Raw genomic sequence first — 15691 nt, forward strand, 5'->3', positions numbered from 1 at the left:
ACTATGCTGGGCCTAGTCCAACGAAAGTCAGTGGGGCTAATCTTCACCTGCAACGAAAGTCGGCACCCACAAGGATCTTTTTGGAGCTCCGATTCCTGTCAAGCTCTGAGGCTCGGGAGGCGGCACTCCGCTGTTCTGCTACTCAAGGCCAGTCACCACTCGTCTCCTATCAATCGACCTGCAGTTCTTCCCCTGGCCTGGAAACGCCTTACCTTTCGGCGGTCATGGGTTATTCAAAGGAACAGCTGCTTGCTCTCTTAAAGGTTTTCCTTTGTCATCTTAGTCTGCAACGCCTCCATTTCCTATTTTAGTCTCCTTTTGAATTGCCTTACTTCGTTTTGATCTGGCTATACCTTATCTTTCATAGGCCATGTGTATTCGGTAAACTTTAAATCAATTTGCTCAATTCAGCACTAAGAGCACCAGTCCGTGGTCATATTGTTTTTTCCTGCTCCATCCTCCTGATAATTCAAATTCAAATTTCTATATAATGTTACAATGTTTTGATGTTTAAGTATAAGTGAACTGTATATTCAGTTTGAATCGTGAAAATCTACACATCGCGGATAGAATTAAACTTATTAAAATATAACAAAGTGAAAGGAACCATGCCGGATTTGAGTTAAAGTGAGGCCTATTTCCTGCTGCTCTTGTACATTGTGCTCTCTTCCTCGTTTTCGCTCTTATTGCTACTACTTCTTAAGAAGTGTTATAACAGAGTTGTCATAGTTTGAAATTAGTTGAACTGTGTCCTACTTGATGTACAGCGTTGAGATATATAATGGAAGACTCCCTATATACAATTATTCGGTCGCACCTAGGCATAAATATTTGTTATGCCTTTTTCTTCCCTGCTTGCAAGGAACTGTTGTGATTTTTATTTTCTTGTTTTCAGGATCTTCAGATTGAATTTTCCAAGTATGAACATCCAGCTGTTTTGACAGTTGAGGCTCAGGTAAAATCCCTTAGATATTATGTTCTGTTCCTGTATATGGTGTATATATGTTACTGATCTCTTTTTAGCACTCTGCATCTGCTTTATGCCAGGCAAAATATGTTGGAAACAAGGGGGGAGGACTAAGTAAAAATTTATTCTTGAAGGTATGTTGTGTTTAAAGACCGACAAAGGATTCCCTTGTATTAATGTGGTAAATGGTAAATTTTTGGCTGTTCTATGAGTTATGCATTGCCTCATAACTACAATTACCAAAACAGGACAAGAAACAAAGGTTTTATATGGTCTCTGCTCTAGCAGATACCAAAGTGGATTTGAAAGGTATGTATTCTTTTGTGAACCTGGTTATCTTGTGAGTAGGCTGGTAGAGGAATTTGTTGACTTGCTTGTTTATTGTATTTAATGGCTTTTAACAAGAGTTATTTGTGGCTTCGAAGCTGAGCAGTGTTATCTCAGCGGCTCGGTTTGGGGAAAGGAGGTCTGAGAATGGCGCCCGAAGAGGCTTTAGGAGAAATACTTAAGGTTTATTTGTGGCTGATTTACTATTTAGCCTTTTGTTCCTCCACGCCTCCATCCGACATTTCCCTCCTCTCTTTATTTTATCTTGTTTAACCACTGAATTAGCCAAAAAATCATACAAGTACACTGTCTGATTTGTTAACATGTTCCTCTCTCCTCCATTTTTACTGAATTTAATACCCTGTAAAAATGACATGGTTGAACTTATCATTGACTTGGTCAATTATTAACTATTTGATGTGTTTTTCTCTTTTCCCTTTAAGGTGCCCTTGGGTTGCGTCACTCCATTTGCATTAGTGAATCAATCAGCACGGTATGCATGTATTGAGATTGTTTCACTACTTGTGAGATATCAAATGTACCCTACAAAATTTTCTTGGTTATCATTGCTATCAATCATCAGTAAATTACAATAAGCTGCACTAGAGATATTTATTAATTCACATTGATCAAGTTTTTTTTTTTTTTTTTATGTTGTAAGTTGCAAAATAAGGAATTTGAAGTAACACATGCAAAAAAAAAAAATTAGAGTCTCTTGCATTTTTATTTTAAATTCTTGTCAAGAATTTAATTTCGACTATTTTTTTATACGAAACTTCTTTTGAATAAAAATAAAATTAGAATGAACAGGGTTTTTTGGAGGGATTGTCTTTAGCATAGTGAGGGTTTTAGAAGAGAGGAGGTTGAAATTGATGCTCGCTTGGGCAAAGATCCTCTGGAAGAATGTCACTCTCTTAATTTGTCAAAGACAACACTGCATTTGATGTTGGAGCTCCTTAACAAGGTCTGGATGGTGGAGTTTGTCCTAGTTGACAGATTTGCTAATAAAGTAGTTGATCATTTGGCTAATATGGGTGTTAAGTTAATTCTTGTATCTGAAAGGAAGCCCCATCTGATGTAGTGGGTTTAGTGATGAATGATCTTTTGGAGCTTGATACCACTTGATGTAATTAGGAAATTGCCCCTCCCTTATCAACCTAAAAAAAAAGAAATTGCCCTCTTGATGTCATAATGGTCCTAGGCAGAGTTGGTATCTTAGTATCCAAACTTGGACCTGGATTCGTAAAAGATTGGTAAGAATCTTCTAGAGCCAAACAGGTTTATTCTACAAGAACTCATACGATATGGGTATGTTGCTTATCTTTATTGACACCCACTTGAATGATGAACAAGAGTGTTCTCTAATATTGATTGTGTTAAAATCTTTGTTAAATTTAATTTAATAATTCTTTGCCATGTTAAAGAATCATTTTATTGGGTTGTGTTCATGTTTACTAGGCTATTTAAAAACATCCTCATCCATTTAGCTAATATTTGTCAAAAGAACTATGTGGAATTGAGAAGAAAATATTTCTCATTGATGCTGAATATTGGAATACAACTAGGTATTTATACACTAGGGTGGAGAAATAATAATAATAATTACTAATAATAAATAATAACTACTAATAAATACTAATAAAGCCTAGGAATGTTTACAGCAGTAACAATATCTTTACTAGAAATGTCTAATATTTTCACACTCTTTCTCAAGTTAGATCATAGATGCTAATGATGTTCAACTTACTTATGCAATTCTCAAATACAGGTCCGAGTAATCCTTTAGTCAAAACATCAGCAGCCTATAACTTTGTAGGCAAATATGTCAAACATAAAATTCCTCCTATTTTTTTTTTTTTTTGATGAAGTATTGGTATATCCCAACACGTTTAGACCTATCATGTTATACTAGATTTGAGGTCATGTTTATGGTAGCCTTATTATCACAGTAGAGTTTTAATGGTGAGCTTGTTCCAACTTGTATTTCATTCAAGACTCATTTTAGCCACAACTCCTTTGCTATTCCTTGAGCCAAAGCTCTTAATTTAGATTTAGCATTGCTTCTTAAAACAACTCTTTGCTTCTAACTTCTCTATGTAACTAAATTTCCCCAAATAAATGAACAGTAGCTAGAGGTTGATCTTTGATCTTTACAGGTTTCACCCTAACTTGCATCAATGTAAACTTCGATGGATCTTTGCTCATGTTTTCTAAAGAACAAGCCTCTACCAGAGTACCTTTCAAGCATCTCAAAATCCTGTAGACTGCTTTCATATGACTCTTCATATGACAACACATATATTGACTAGTTACACTAATAGCGAATGCTATATCTAACCTTGTATAAGAGAGATGTATTAGCTTTCTAACGAGCTTCTAATCTCTCTCCTTCTCAGCTGCTCTTCTTCACCTTCCTTAGGCTTCTTCTTTGGTTTCTTGATCTCAACAAGGGTTTCAACGAGTTCGTAGCCCAACATACTTGCCTCCTTTAAGAGATCAAGTATATATATATATATATATATATTTGAGAAACACAGATTTCTTTTCTTGACCTCACAACTTCCATCCCAAGAAAGCATTTTAGCTTCCTGAGATCCTTGAATTCAAATTCCTTGTCAAGGGCAGCCTTCACTCTCTCTGTCTCCTCAAGATGATCTCCGGTGAGTATTATGTCATCAATATAGACAATAAGGATACAATTCTTGCTTTCCTCAACTTTAACAAACATTGTATGATCTGACAAGGCTTGCTTGTCACCTTCAAACTTTAAGACTCTTGAGAACCTATGAAACCAAGCCCTTGGTAGACTTTTTCAATTTACAGACTATATTTTCTTTCGCTGCCTTTTTCAAACTTGGCAGTAGAGTCATTTAGACTTCTTTCTTCAACTCCATTTAGAAATGCATTTTTGATATCTAGTTGATGAAGAGGCCACTCAAGATTAGTTGATACAAACAATAAGACTTTGATCATGTTTCAATTTTGCCATCGAAGCAAATGTTTCATCATAGTCCAAATCATATATTTGGATAAACTACCTTGCAACCAAGCGTGCTTTCGATTTATCAAGGGCTCCATTGGTCTTATATTTTGGGGTAAACACCCACTTACAACTCATTGTTTTCTTTCCTTTGGATGGTTGAACAAGTTCCCATGTCCCATTCTTTTTGAGGGCCCTCATTTCTTCCATGATAGTACTCCACCGTTCGAGAGTGCTTAAGGCTTCTTGTATAGTCTTAAATACTTTCACCTTGTCAAGATTAGTAACAAAAGCTTGATATTGAGGAGAAAGTACATTGTATGAGACAAACCTTTCTATTGGATGGAAAGTACATGAATGAGATTGCTTCATCAAAGCAATAGGAAGATCAAGATCAATAGATTCACTTACTTGCTCTATACCATCTAGCTTTCGATTTATCAGGAGCTACCTCTAGTGCTGACTCTCTTGGTGCTTAAAGTACAAGTAACTTACTATCTTTCGATTTCTTTTTTCAAATGTAAACTAACAGTTCACCCTTTTGTGATTTTTTTGCATCTCTCCCTGTCTGCCTATGTTCCTCAAGTTGTGACATAAGAGGAGATGAAGGTAATGGCTTAGTGTTTGGTAGTAATAATGGCTCAATGTGCACCGATTCTCTATCATGTTCTTGTTCTCAAGCTTGAGATTCTCTTATGCTTTCCCCCTGAACCGAAGAATTGGGATAGAATGGAGTAGCTTCATGAAAAGTGACCTTAAGGCTAACAAACGTGTGTTTTGAAACAGGGTCAAGGCATTTGTAATTTTTTGTAGTAGCAGAATATCCAAGGAATATGCATTTGATTGCTCAAGGTTTAAGTTTGGTACTTTGGTAGTTATGAACAAAGGCTGTGCAACCAAACACATGAAGTAGAAGATTGGTTTCAATATGGGATGTGGAGAAACTACTCTACAATTTTTGGAGAAGAATTTCAAAGGATAAGATTTGACTGGGTATACGATTGATGAAGTAGGTCACAGTCAAAATAACATCTCCTTTATAAGATTTAGGCGCATCGTCGGTAAACATGAGTGCTCTAGCATCATCAAGTATATGGCAATTTTTCTTTTCTACAACCCTATTTTGTGGGGGTGTATAGGTACAAGAACTGGTATGGATAATATCGTGCACTTAAAGGAAGTACTCAAGCATTGGTTAAACGACTTGGTGCCATTGTCAGTGTTTAAGACTTGGATAGTGGTATTAAATTGGAGTTTAATCATGTTGAAGAAATTCATGAATGTGGATGTGGCCTTAGACTTATTTCATAAAAAATAAATCCAACATACATGAGTATGATCATCAATGAATGGTTGTGAAAGGTTTGATAGGTGTGTATTTGTCTTTAGGAAAGGACGTTTTATATTGTGTGGTAAGTTCATGCACTTCATAATGAATGTCATTAATATTTAGGTTTGAACATAAAGTTGGGAACAATCATTAAAGGTAATAAAAATTAGAATGACCTATTCTCTTATGCTACAACATAAAATCATTAACTTTGGAGATAGATTCAGAATTACCAACAAATGGTGAGTTACTCACTTGAGCAGTGACTTTAAATTAGTAGAGCCCCTTCCACTCCTTAGCACTTCCAGTTGTCACTCTAGATGATGGAGCCTAAAACACAATGGGATGAGAGGAATTTAGCATAACAATTTGATTGCTTTGTCGATTGACTGATTGAAAGTAAGTTGTAATTAGTTTAGGCACATGAAGTACACAATATGAATTTAGCATAACACTATGGAATCAAAAATTCAAATATTCCCTCTTCTTGCTATAGGTGCTAAGGAGTCATTTGCAATCTTGACTATAATATTCCTAGCACATGGAATGTAAGTGGTACATAAATCATAGCAACAAGTCATATGGTCAGAGGCACCCAAATAAACAATCCAAACTATGGTGTTGCGAGATGTTTTTAAAGCCTGAAGAAATGTTCCTCTTTTAACCACAAACACTCTAGACCCATATTTTTCCATTGACATTAGAGACCTATATCTGGTGAGAGTCCAAATAACCACTCCTAGGGCTTCCCATGAGATGAAACCCTTAAATAAGAAAGGAACCAGCAGCCACATCCCACAAGTACTCCAGAACTCTTTGAACAGTCCTAAACGTACTGTAAAGAACACTAAAAATTGAAAAAAGGGTGCCTAGCTGTAGGAATCTTTGCAATCTCATCAAAAATCTTGTTTTGTCACTGGAGAAACAAGCAGCAGCCTGAATGGCGGTGTGACATGCCCCCTAAGCAGTTCTGGCACCAAATCTAGAGGTGCCTACACACGCTGTCAATCATGGCAAGCTTCTGGGGATCCGCTGATCAGTACTTGTTGACCACTCCTAGGGTGGCAGTGATGGCCAATAGAGCCTCAATCATCATGCTTATAACTCCCTTAGGGTACAAAACACTGCCTTATGGAACCATGACCTAGAAACCCTAATGTTGATTTTGGATCTTTTGCTCTAATACCATGTGGAATTGAGAAGAAAATATTTCACATTGATGCTGAATATTGAAATACAACTTGGTATTTATACACTAGGGTGGAGAAAAAATAATAATAATAATAATAATAATAATAAAGACAAATAAAGCTTTGGAATATTTACAGTTGTAACAATATCTTTACAATGAATGTCTGATATTTCCACAAACTAATTCCTTGTTCTTTTGTGCCATATATTTAACTTCCTGAAGAGATGTCTCCCTGTTATTGGATCAAGGGTTCAAGGCTCAGCAGCACTGCTTCTTCCACCCTCTATCAAATGACATGTCCATATGTAAGTGAGGAGGATTTCTTCAAACAAATCTTGTGAAGAGGGAAAGTTTCTTTTATATTTGTTATCTAGAAATTGATTAAATGTATAGTTCCTTTTAATCATGTATTGTTGCGTAAAATGTTTCTATTGACAGATTTCGATGATTAAGCAATTTGTGCTCTAAATTTTCACTTGAATTCATTTATAATTCTTAGTGATCTAAACCTTGCCAAATGTCATCTTCAGTGATTTGACATACCTATTTGTTATATGCATTGCTTAGATTAGGCTTAAGAACATTATTGAGAATGCTATATTTTCAGAAAATTCAATGGAATAATCTTTCAAGCATAATATGAGTTTGTCCAATAATCATATGAATGTCTATTAGATTTGAATAAAATAATGCTACAACTTGTCGATTTGGATTAGGTATCCTTATGATTTAATGTAATTGAGAAAATAGACAAGTTGCATGGCTAGAATAAAGCTTATATAAGCTAGTGCTGTCTTCCAGAACTGGAGTCTTCATATCTTACTGCATTGCTTCCTTCTTTTCTTATATCTATTAATTCCGTTTATGCCAAAGACCATTCGTCTAATGTTATTTGCTTTCATTATAAGATTAAGATGGGGTAGATCATGCGTTAGGACATATTGGGTTGATGTATTCTGGTCAGGCTTTACTAAATACAAACCTAATTTTGAAATGATTGTAAGTTACTAGATTTTTTATTAAATAAGAGAGGAAAGTGAAAGTTCTCTGAATGTTATATGGATTGTTCTTGTCCAGACGCTACTACCACAAAGAATTGTTATTTGACAAAATTTGTGATGAGGAAAAAATGATTATCTTATTTCATGAACATTAAGCATTATGAAGGGTATATGTGGCAAAGGTAAGAGCTTCTATTATCTTGTAAATTCTTTGCAGTATATTCAAATTTTGAACCAATTTTTTTCATGATTCTGTATCATTTGAAAATAAATCTTTATATGGTAGTGTAGCGCGAGATGTTATGCCCATGGTCACATACTCTGAACTAGATAATAAATGTGTTGATCCACGTCATGCTTTTGTACACTCACTGTCAAATATGTTAATTAGAGTCCAATCGCTCACACTCAAATGTTATCTTGTCACTTGCAGCTCTAAATGCCCATGGTCTTGATAAATTTCTTAAATCAATAGAAATTGATCCCGCGTATGTTGATTTGGAGGTGGGTAAAGTCAAGGCCATTCCCTGTTCCTTTTTTGTAGCTTACGTGTTATCCATTGTTAGTCATCATGTCACATTTGTTCTTCATCCTTTTGGCAGGCCAATCCAACCGTGGGAAAAGATCTACCCCCTGATCTGGCCACACTAGTTCCATCTGGTTCAATAGTTTTGGCAGATCAACCTGAAAAGCAACCTTCTCCACAGGTTCCTATAGATAAAAATCATGTTTCTGCTGATAGTAAGCCCACTATGGTTTCAGGTAAAATTCTTATTAAATATGATATTACATGCTCATTCAGGCCCCTTTATTCATGTCTCATCTGCGTGGAAATAGTCCCTGCTTTGCTCCTCCCTTTTTTTTTTTTTTGGGCGGGGGGGCACCTGGGGGCGAAGAGTCAGATATTAATCTGAATAGTACGCTTCATTATGTCAATAGGCTAGTTACAATTGAGGGAGTAATCTTGATATTTATAGGATTCAAAACATGTTAAGAAAAGCAACATTAGAAGATAGGCAAAACAACTTAACCACCCTCAACTACCAATAACTACCTAGATAACATAGACTTTTATTATTTTCATATCAATACCTCCCCCTTTTAACAGCCCTTGTCCTCAAGGGTTGGGAACTTGAAAATCTGGAAATTGAACAAAGACATCCAGCTAGCTTCCTCATCAGGTTTACCCTCCCATTGCACTAAAATTTCAGCAATAACTCTCCCTTTACACCTTCCCACCCTCTTATTTAAGATTGCCTCCGGAATAAGAGTGGCTGGAACTTCCGGCTCATTTTTAGGAGGGTGTCTCTCCTTCAATGAGGGTTCTGGGCATAATTTCAACAGTGAAACATGGAAAGTTGAATGAATTTTGGATGCAGGGGGTAATTCTAACTTGTAGGCAACCTTGCCTATCCTCTCAAGTACTCTATGTGGCTCAAAATACCTTGGTGATAACTTTTGAGTTGCTATTGAGACTGCTGAAAGTTGTCTATAGGGCTGAAGCATCAAAAATACCCGTAGGCCGACTTCAAATTCACAGTCAGACCTCTTTAGATGAGCTTTTTGTTTCACATGGTTAGTTGCCCTATTCAAATGATGCTTTAGAACATTAATCACCTGTTCTCTTGCTGTAAAACTCCTATCGACAGCTTCAACTACAGCGTCTTTAGGTAAATATGGAGCATAGATTGGTGGTTTCTGTTCATAAAGTAAATCATAGGATGTTGCCTTGGTTGAAGTGTGGAAAGTTGTATTGTACCACCACTCAGCCAAAGGTAGCCCCTTGCTCCATTCCTTAGAATTTTCCCAACACATATACCTAAGGTATGTTTCCAAATGGCAATTTAATACCTCAGATTGCCCATCATTTTGTGGATGGTAAGAAGAAGTAAGCCTCTGCTCAACTTTTATAACCTTCAAGAATTCTTTCCAGAAATTACTTATAGAAATTGGATACCTCTCACTAATGATCTCATTAGACATTAGGGGCCCCATGTAGTTTACAAACATGATCCATAAAACATTGAGTAAAAGTAGCTACTGAAAAAGGATGGGAAAGAGCCAAAAAGTGAGCATATTTGCTCATTTTGTCCACTACTACCCAAATTACCTCTTTACCACTAGATTTAGGCAATCCCTCTATAAAATCCATTGCTATGCTTTCCTAAACCTTGTTAGGAATGGGCAATGGCTGTAACAACCATGGGGTAGCTGCTGTCTCATATTTGCAGCAAGCACACGTTTCACATCCTCTCACAAAGTCTCTCATACATCTTTATGCATCCGCTTCCACCAAAATAATCCTCTAACCTTTGGATAGGTAGCATGCACTCCTGAGTGGTCACCTTGTGAACTAGCATGTAACCATTCAAGAATTTGTTGCCTCATAGCTGCAACATCACCAATCACCAGCTTCCCTTTTTTCCCCCCTTAAAAACTGTCCATCCCACACATATTTGCCAATATTACCTCCTTTTCTTTGTATTTCAGCACTTATAGCCTTCAAATCTACATTTATATCCCAACTCTCCCTAATTTTTTGAAGTGATTGGGGAGAAGTGGTGTCAAGAGCCGCTTGTAACAATTGAGGACCATGTAATCTTGACAAAGTATCTGCAGCAGTATTTTCCTTGACTTTTTTGTAACAAATTTGTACTCATAGCCCATTAAACGAGCTATTCAATACATCTGACAGGGAGTCTTCAATTGCTACCCTAACAAATACTTTAAGCTTTGTTGGTCAATTCTGATGATGAATTTCTTTCTCTCCAAATGCTGATGCCAATACTCAACAGCCTGTACGACTGCCGTTAATTCTTTTTTATAAATTGATAGCTTCAAATGCGGAGGAGCCAATGCTTTGCTGAAGAAAGCAATAGGTTGGCTTCTTGCATCAATATGGCCCCAATCCCAGAGCCACACGCATTTGTTTCCACGATGAAAACCTTATTGAAGTCTGGTAAAGCAAGAACAGGGGCTGAAACCAGCACATCTTTCAGTCTTTTAAAAGCCTGTGCTGCTGTATCAGACCAAACAAACCCCTCTTTCTTCAATAAATTGGTGAGTGGCCTTGTAATCTTCCCATAATGATAAATAAACTGCCTATAATATCCTGCTAGGCCAAGGATTGCCTTTAATTGCTTGATGTTGACTGGCTCAGGCCATTCTAAGACTGTTGCAATCTTCTTAGGATTAGTAGAAACAGTTCGCTGCCCAAGATGTGACCCAAATATTCAACTGTGGTTGCTGTAAAAGTACTTTCCCTCCCTTGACGTAATACTGATTTTTCTTTAGAATTTTCAGCACCTTTGTTAAATGCTCTACATGATCTGTCAAAGAAGGGAATATATTAGGATAACATTAAAAAAATAAAACAGGGGAAAACTTTCTTAAAAAGAGTTTAAAGATAGAATTCATTGCTCTCTGAAATATGGCTGGGGCATTAGTTAAGCCAAACAACATAACTAACCACTCAGTGTCCGGAATGTGTCTTAAATGCTGTTTTGTAGGCATCTTCAGGCACCATACAAATTTGCTGATATGCAGCCCTTAAGTCCAGCTTTGTAAAGCAACTGGCAGTGCTGAGTTCATTAAATAGATCCTCCACAAGAGGAACAGGGTGCTGGTTCTTGATTCTCCTCTTGTTTAGCTCCCTGTAATCAATGCACATCCCCGGTGACCTATCCTTTTTCTTCACCAACACAATTGGGGCAGAAAAAGGTGAAGAGCTTTCTTGAATAACACCTGATTGTAAGAGTTCTTCTACTAACTTCTCAATTACATCTTTTTGAGTTGAAGGATGTCAGTGGGGCTTTAAACTAATAGGATTAGTCCCCTTTTGAAGAACTATAGGGTGATTGTGGCCTTCTCTCATGGGTGGCAGCCCCTTTGGCTCATCAAAAACACTAGGAAGAGCCCTTAGAACTTGCTGAATCTCTGTGGGTTGCTCTTCTTTTACCACTGAAACAGCAAAACAATGAGCCTCTTCTGTTGCTGTTTTCAACAACTGTAATTGAAATCTTTGTTCATCCTTTTCTCCTTTTATTTCTGTTCTCTTGGGCTTGCATAATTGGTCTGCTTGCCAAAAATACACAGTAAGGGTCTCATAATTCCAAAATGCATCTTTAGCTAATTCAATCCCAACACCATGTCATAAGTTTTGAGGTCGAGAATTCTGAAATAAAAAAACGAACTCCAACCCTTGCATTCTCCACTTAAAAATTTTCTACATGCCATGAATTTTTAATTTTTTTTTTCCTCCAACACTTCTACCCACAATACTTCTGTGTAGTCAGATTGCCAGCCCAATTTTTTTACCACTTCCAGATCAAGAAAATCGTGTGCAGATCTGGATTTGTTTCTTGCCACAGTATCCCCCAACTTGCATTGATTAAGCACCTTCAACTCATTCAATAGAAAGAGTGAAATGAGAGGTGTTTCTTCTTCTACAATCTTGTCAGGTTCAGACTCTAGAATTGGTTGGTCTTCTTGGCTTTCTGGTAATTCAATAAAGTGCAACTGCATTTTCTGCCTTTGTGAGCACTTGCAATCACGCAAAAACTTTTCATGGCAATAAAAGCATAGGTTTGTGCTTCTGTGTTCTGCTTCCTTGTTTGCAGATAGAATTTTTTTTTTTTTTTTTGAGGGGGGTTTGGTGCTGTTTTTAGAGGGAGAAAGAGATTATGTTTTAGGTGCAGATGTCAACTTCCCTTTCTGTTGGGTCTCACCATTTAGGAGGGCATTTTTGTGAGGCTCTGGTAGGTGCTCACTGTAGTAAAATGGAATAAGAGAAATAAATCTATTAGGAGGGTATAAAACAAGAATCTCATTCTATATTTCTCTTAATAGCCACGCTTAGGAGAATCTCCAAAGGGTTTGAAAAACTGTTTTATTAATTCCTGATATGCTAGCTTCTAAATTGCTAGTCATATTTATAAAGCTAAATACAATAAAATATTAAATAAAATCTAGATAACTGGATAACTAAATAGATTCTCCTAAAATCCAAAATATTAAAAAAATTCAAATATCTAAAATACTGAATCAAATCTAAACAACTAAATAAAATCTAGGGAAATCTAAATAAAAACTAAATAGAGGAAAATACCAAATAAAATACTAAATAAAAGACTGAATCAAATAATCTATCTTAATTATCTTAATTTATCCTATTTTATCTTTTGATGCTTCCTTCTTGAATAAATCTTTATGGGCACGTTATCTGGAATCTTATCAGGTTCCGACTTCCCAAGTGTTTTGTGAGGCTTGCAATGAGGCAATTGAAGGTGCAGACACCTGTGCGCTTCTTTTGCCACTTCTTCCCATTCTATTGTTCCAGAGTGATCTCTTGCATGCAAGCTAGAGAACGTGCTTCTTGGAGATTTCTCGGCTTAAAGAGCCTCACAGGACCTGAATATTCTTCCGTCATTCCTTCCATGTAGGCTTCAATGATGTACTCTTGTGAAAAATCAAGCTTGCAAGTGATAGAATCGAAGGCACCATTGAATTCAGCCAAAGAACCCTTCTGCCGTAGATGCATCAGATTGCCCATTAGTGCCTCATGGGTGGGTCTGAATCTTCCTTTAAGGAGGATGACATACTGCTCCCAGGTTGGGGTGATGCCGAACCAGGTCTTCTCTATCGCCATGTGGCAAGACCAAGCTTTTTCATCTAAGCAAATCGATGCCATCTTCACTTTTTCTTCTTCTGGCATGTTATTGAGTTCAAAATATCTCTCGCATCGCATGATCCAACCCAACGTGTCAGATCGAGAGAACTTGGGAAATTCCATTTTTGTGAACTAGGTAGGCCTTCAATGCTCTTCCTTGTGTCTCACATCCTCTTCTCGATGACTGTGGTGGCCATTTCTACCATTCCTGCTACGACACTCCAGATTATCAGATTCTTCCTCTCGATCGCACATCAGGAATTGGATCTGGTTTGAAAGACCGATCACTTGATCACTGAACATGTCAATGGCATCTAGCTTGGTAAGTCCGTGTTCGACCTGGTGCAATCTTTCCTCCATTTCTTGTTGAGTCTGATTTTGCTTCTTTACCATACACTATTTGAAAGATAGAGAGACAAAAGGAAGCCGGGGACGACCAAGCTCTAGATACCATTGATATGGAAAGTAGAAAAGATAGAGTAGAATAGAGAAGTAGAATAGAATAGAATAGAGAAGGAAGTGAGAAAATTCAGAAGAAAATAGAGAGAACCGGACAGAAATCAGAGGAGGGAGAGTCAGGTATTAATTTGAATGGTACATTTCATTATGTCAATAGGCTAGTTACAATTGAGGGAGTAATCCTGATATTTATAGGATTCAGAACATGTTAAGAAAAACAACACTAGAATATAGGCAAACGACTTAACTACCCTCAACTACCAATAACTACTTAGATAACATAGACTTATATTATTTTCATATCAGGGGGGCTGTGAATAAACAGTTTTTTTTGTATCAAAATCTTTCTGCATTTCTACAGTTTGAAAAGTATTCATGGGGAGGATCTAGTGCAGATTTTAATAAAAAACGGTGAATGTATTGTACATGGAACCTTTTTAGTCTTTGTTTTGTTTTTGTACTCCTGTGGGTCTGAAAAATGGTCACACTTTGGTCAAACTTTAATTAAGGAACAGTGTTTCAATTTATTTGTCAATCAACCTGTGAGTGAGTATATTAAAATTGGAATTCCTGTGTGAAATAATGATCCGAGCAATCAAATTTGTAACGAGTCCATTGCCTTGGAAACTGGGCAAATCCTTTTGGGGCAGCAAAAGGTGCGAAGCCATCCATTAGTGAGAAAAATAGCAAGGGAAAACCAGTCAACAATGCTCCATTGCAGACCTCCTTTGCTGATGTTGGCCAATTCGTCGAAGAGATATTGCATAGGACTTCAGACTTACTGCTTTCAGAGGTATTTAACAAAAGTGGGGTCAAATTTCTTTAATTAGGCATTCCAGCTGAAGATTCTTTATCGTGCAGATCAAGGAAGAAACCATAAAGCAACATGGAGAGCAGCTGGCTACTGTGGTATCTGACAGTCTACGGAAAGGTCTGAGCTCTGATTTGAAGAGCCTTGCTGTAAGTACATGATGATTCCAGTTGAATTGTTTTTTCTTTCTGGAAAGTTTAATTAAGAAAAGAAGTTGAGCGCATGGTGTTCCTTACAGTGGCTATAGGGTGATGGCTATGGCTTATAGGTGAAAGGCCACTGTCATAAAGAAGTTGATGTTTTAGCCTTTAACCACAAGATTATCTTGTTGCAGGTGATGTTCAAGAACACCGCATACACAGAAGGGTTCCATGCTGGCGCTCACCATCAGCCTAAACGCTTGTGAAGGCAATGACTACTCAAGCCTATTTAACTAATGGGGTATTTTGTTCGATGCTTTGTGATGGTGCGATGAAAATATTTGGTGCTGAAGAGGAGATGAATTGAACAAATTTGATGAGTATGGTACCTGCGATGAAAATATTTGGTGCTGAAGAGTAGATTAATTGAACAAATTTATAACAGGGCGCCGTTATGTATGCTATTTTAACATAATACAACACAAATTATTTTTTATCGGACAGATCTTAACTATGCGATGTTTTTTAAACGAAAATAGATGATGAGTGAGTAAAACGATAACTGTTGTATCAAATGTGGATAATCGATTTTCCAAGAGGGATAGGCTTAACTGGAAGCAGACAATCGCGGTTGGGTTATGTTTCAACACGGCATCAGCACTATTAAGGTCTGGAAGAGACTAGCAAACGATGTGACCCCACCAGGAATGTTTTCAAGTGACTGGGGAAACTGATCTTCATGAGATATAAATACTAAATAATAGATTCTTTTCAACTAGGTTTGCTTGCTATTCTTATTCTCATTAAACTAAAATA

General features: G+C 37.0%; 1 protein-coding gene across 3 annotated transcripts; it reads left to right on the forward strand.

The window, feature by feature from the left end:
* On the forward strand, window positions 1–15371 carry LOC129303251 (uncharacterized). Of its 3 annotated transcripts, none has more exons than XM_054942442.1 (12): window positions 1–263; window positions 896–955; window positions 1024–1101; window positions 1216–1276; window positions 1401–1477; window positions 1738–1787; window positions 7019–7101; window positions 8231–8301; window positions 8400–8559; window positions 14581–14717; window positions 14786–14884; window positions 15070–15371. In XM_054942442.1, exons 1-12 carry the CDS (start codon window positions 225–227, stop codon window positions 15139–15141), a joined length of 987 nt encoding a protein of 328 aa, XP_054798417.1. In that variant the 5' UTR covers window positions 1–224; the 3' UTR covers window positions 15142–15371. The 3 variants fall into 3 exon arrangements, with proteins under 3 accessions (XP_054798417.1, XP_054798416.1, XP_054798418.1); XM_054942441.1 differs by having other exon boundaries at window positions 3–263; window positions 14575–14717; XM_054942443.1 differs by having other exon boundaries at window positions 5–263; window positions 1048–1101; window positions 14575–14717.
* Window positions 15372–15691: the final 320 nt, after the last annotated feature.

The sequence above is a fragment of the Prosopis cineraria genome, unplaced genomic scaffold, assembly GCF_029017545.1.
Source record: "Prosopis cineraria cultivar Desert tree isolate PC_DT_omini unplaced genomic scaffold, ASM2901754v1 PC2, whole genome shotgun sequence".
Lineage (NCBI taxonomy): Eukaryota > Viridiplantae > Streptophyta > Magnoliopsida > Fabales > Fabaceae > Prosopis > Prosopis cineraria.

Coding starts and splice junctions, on each gene's coding strand:
- LOC129303251 (XM_054942441.1), top strand. CDS start 225: ATGGGTTATTCAAAGGAACAGCTGCTTGCTCTCTTAAAG. Junction 7,102..8,230: donor ATCAAATGACATGTCCATAT/GTAAGTGAGGAG, acceptor TGTCACTTGCAG/CTCTAAATGCCCATGGTCTT. Junction 8,302..8,399: donor CCGCGTATGTTGATTTGGAG/GTGGGTAAAGTC, acceptor TCCTTTTGGCAG/GCCAATCCAACCGTGGGAAA.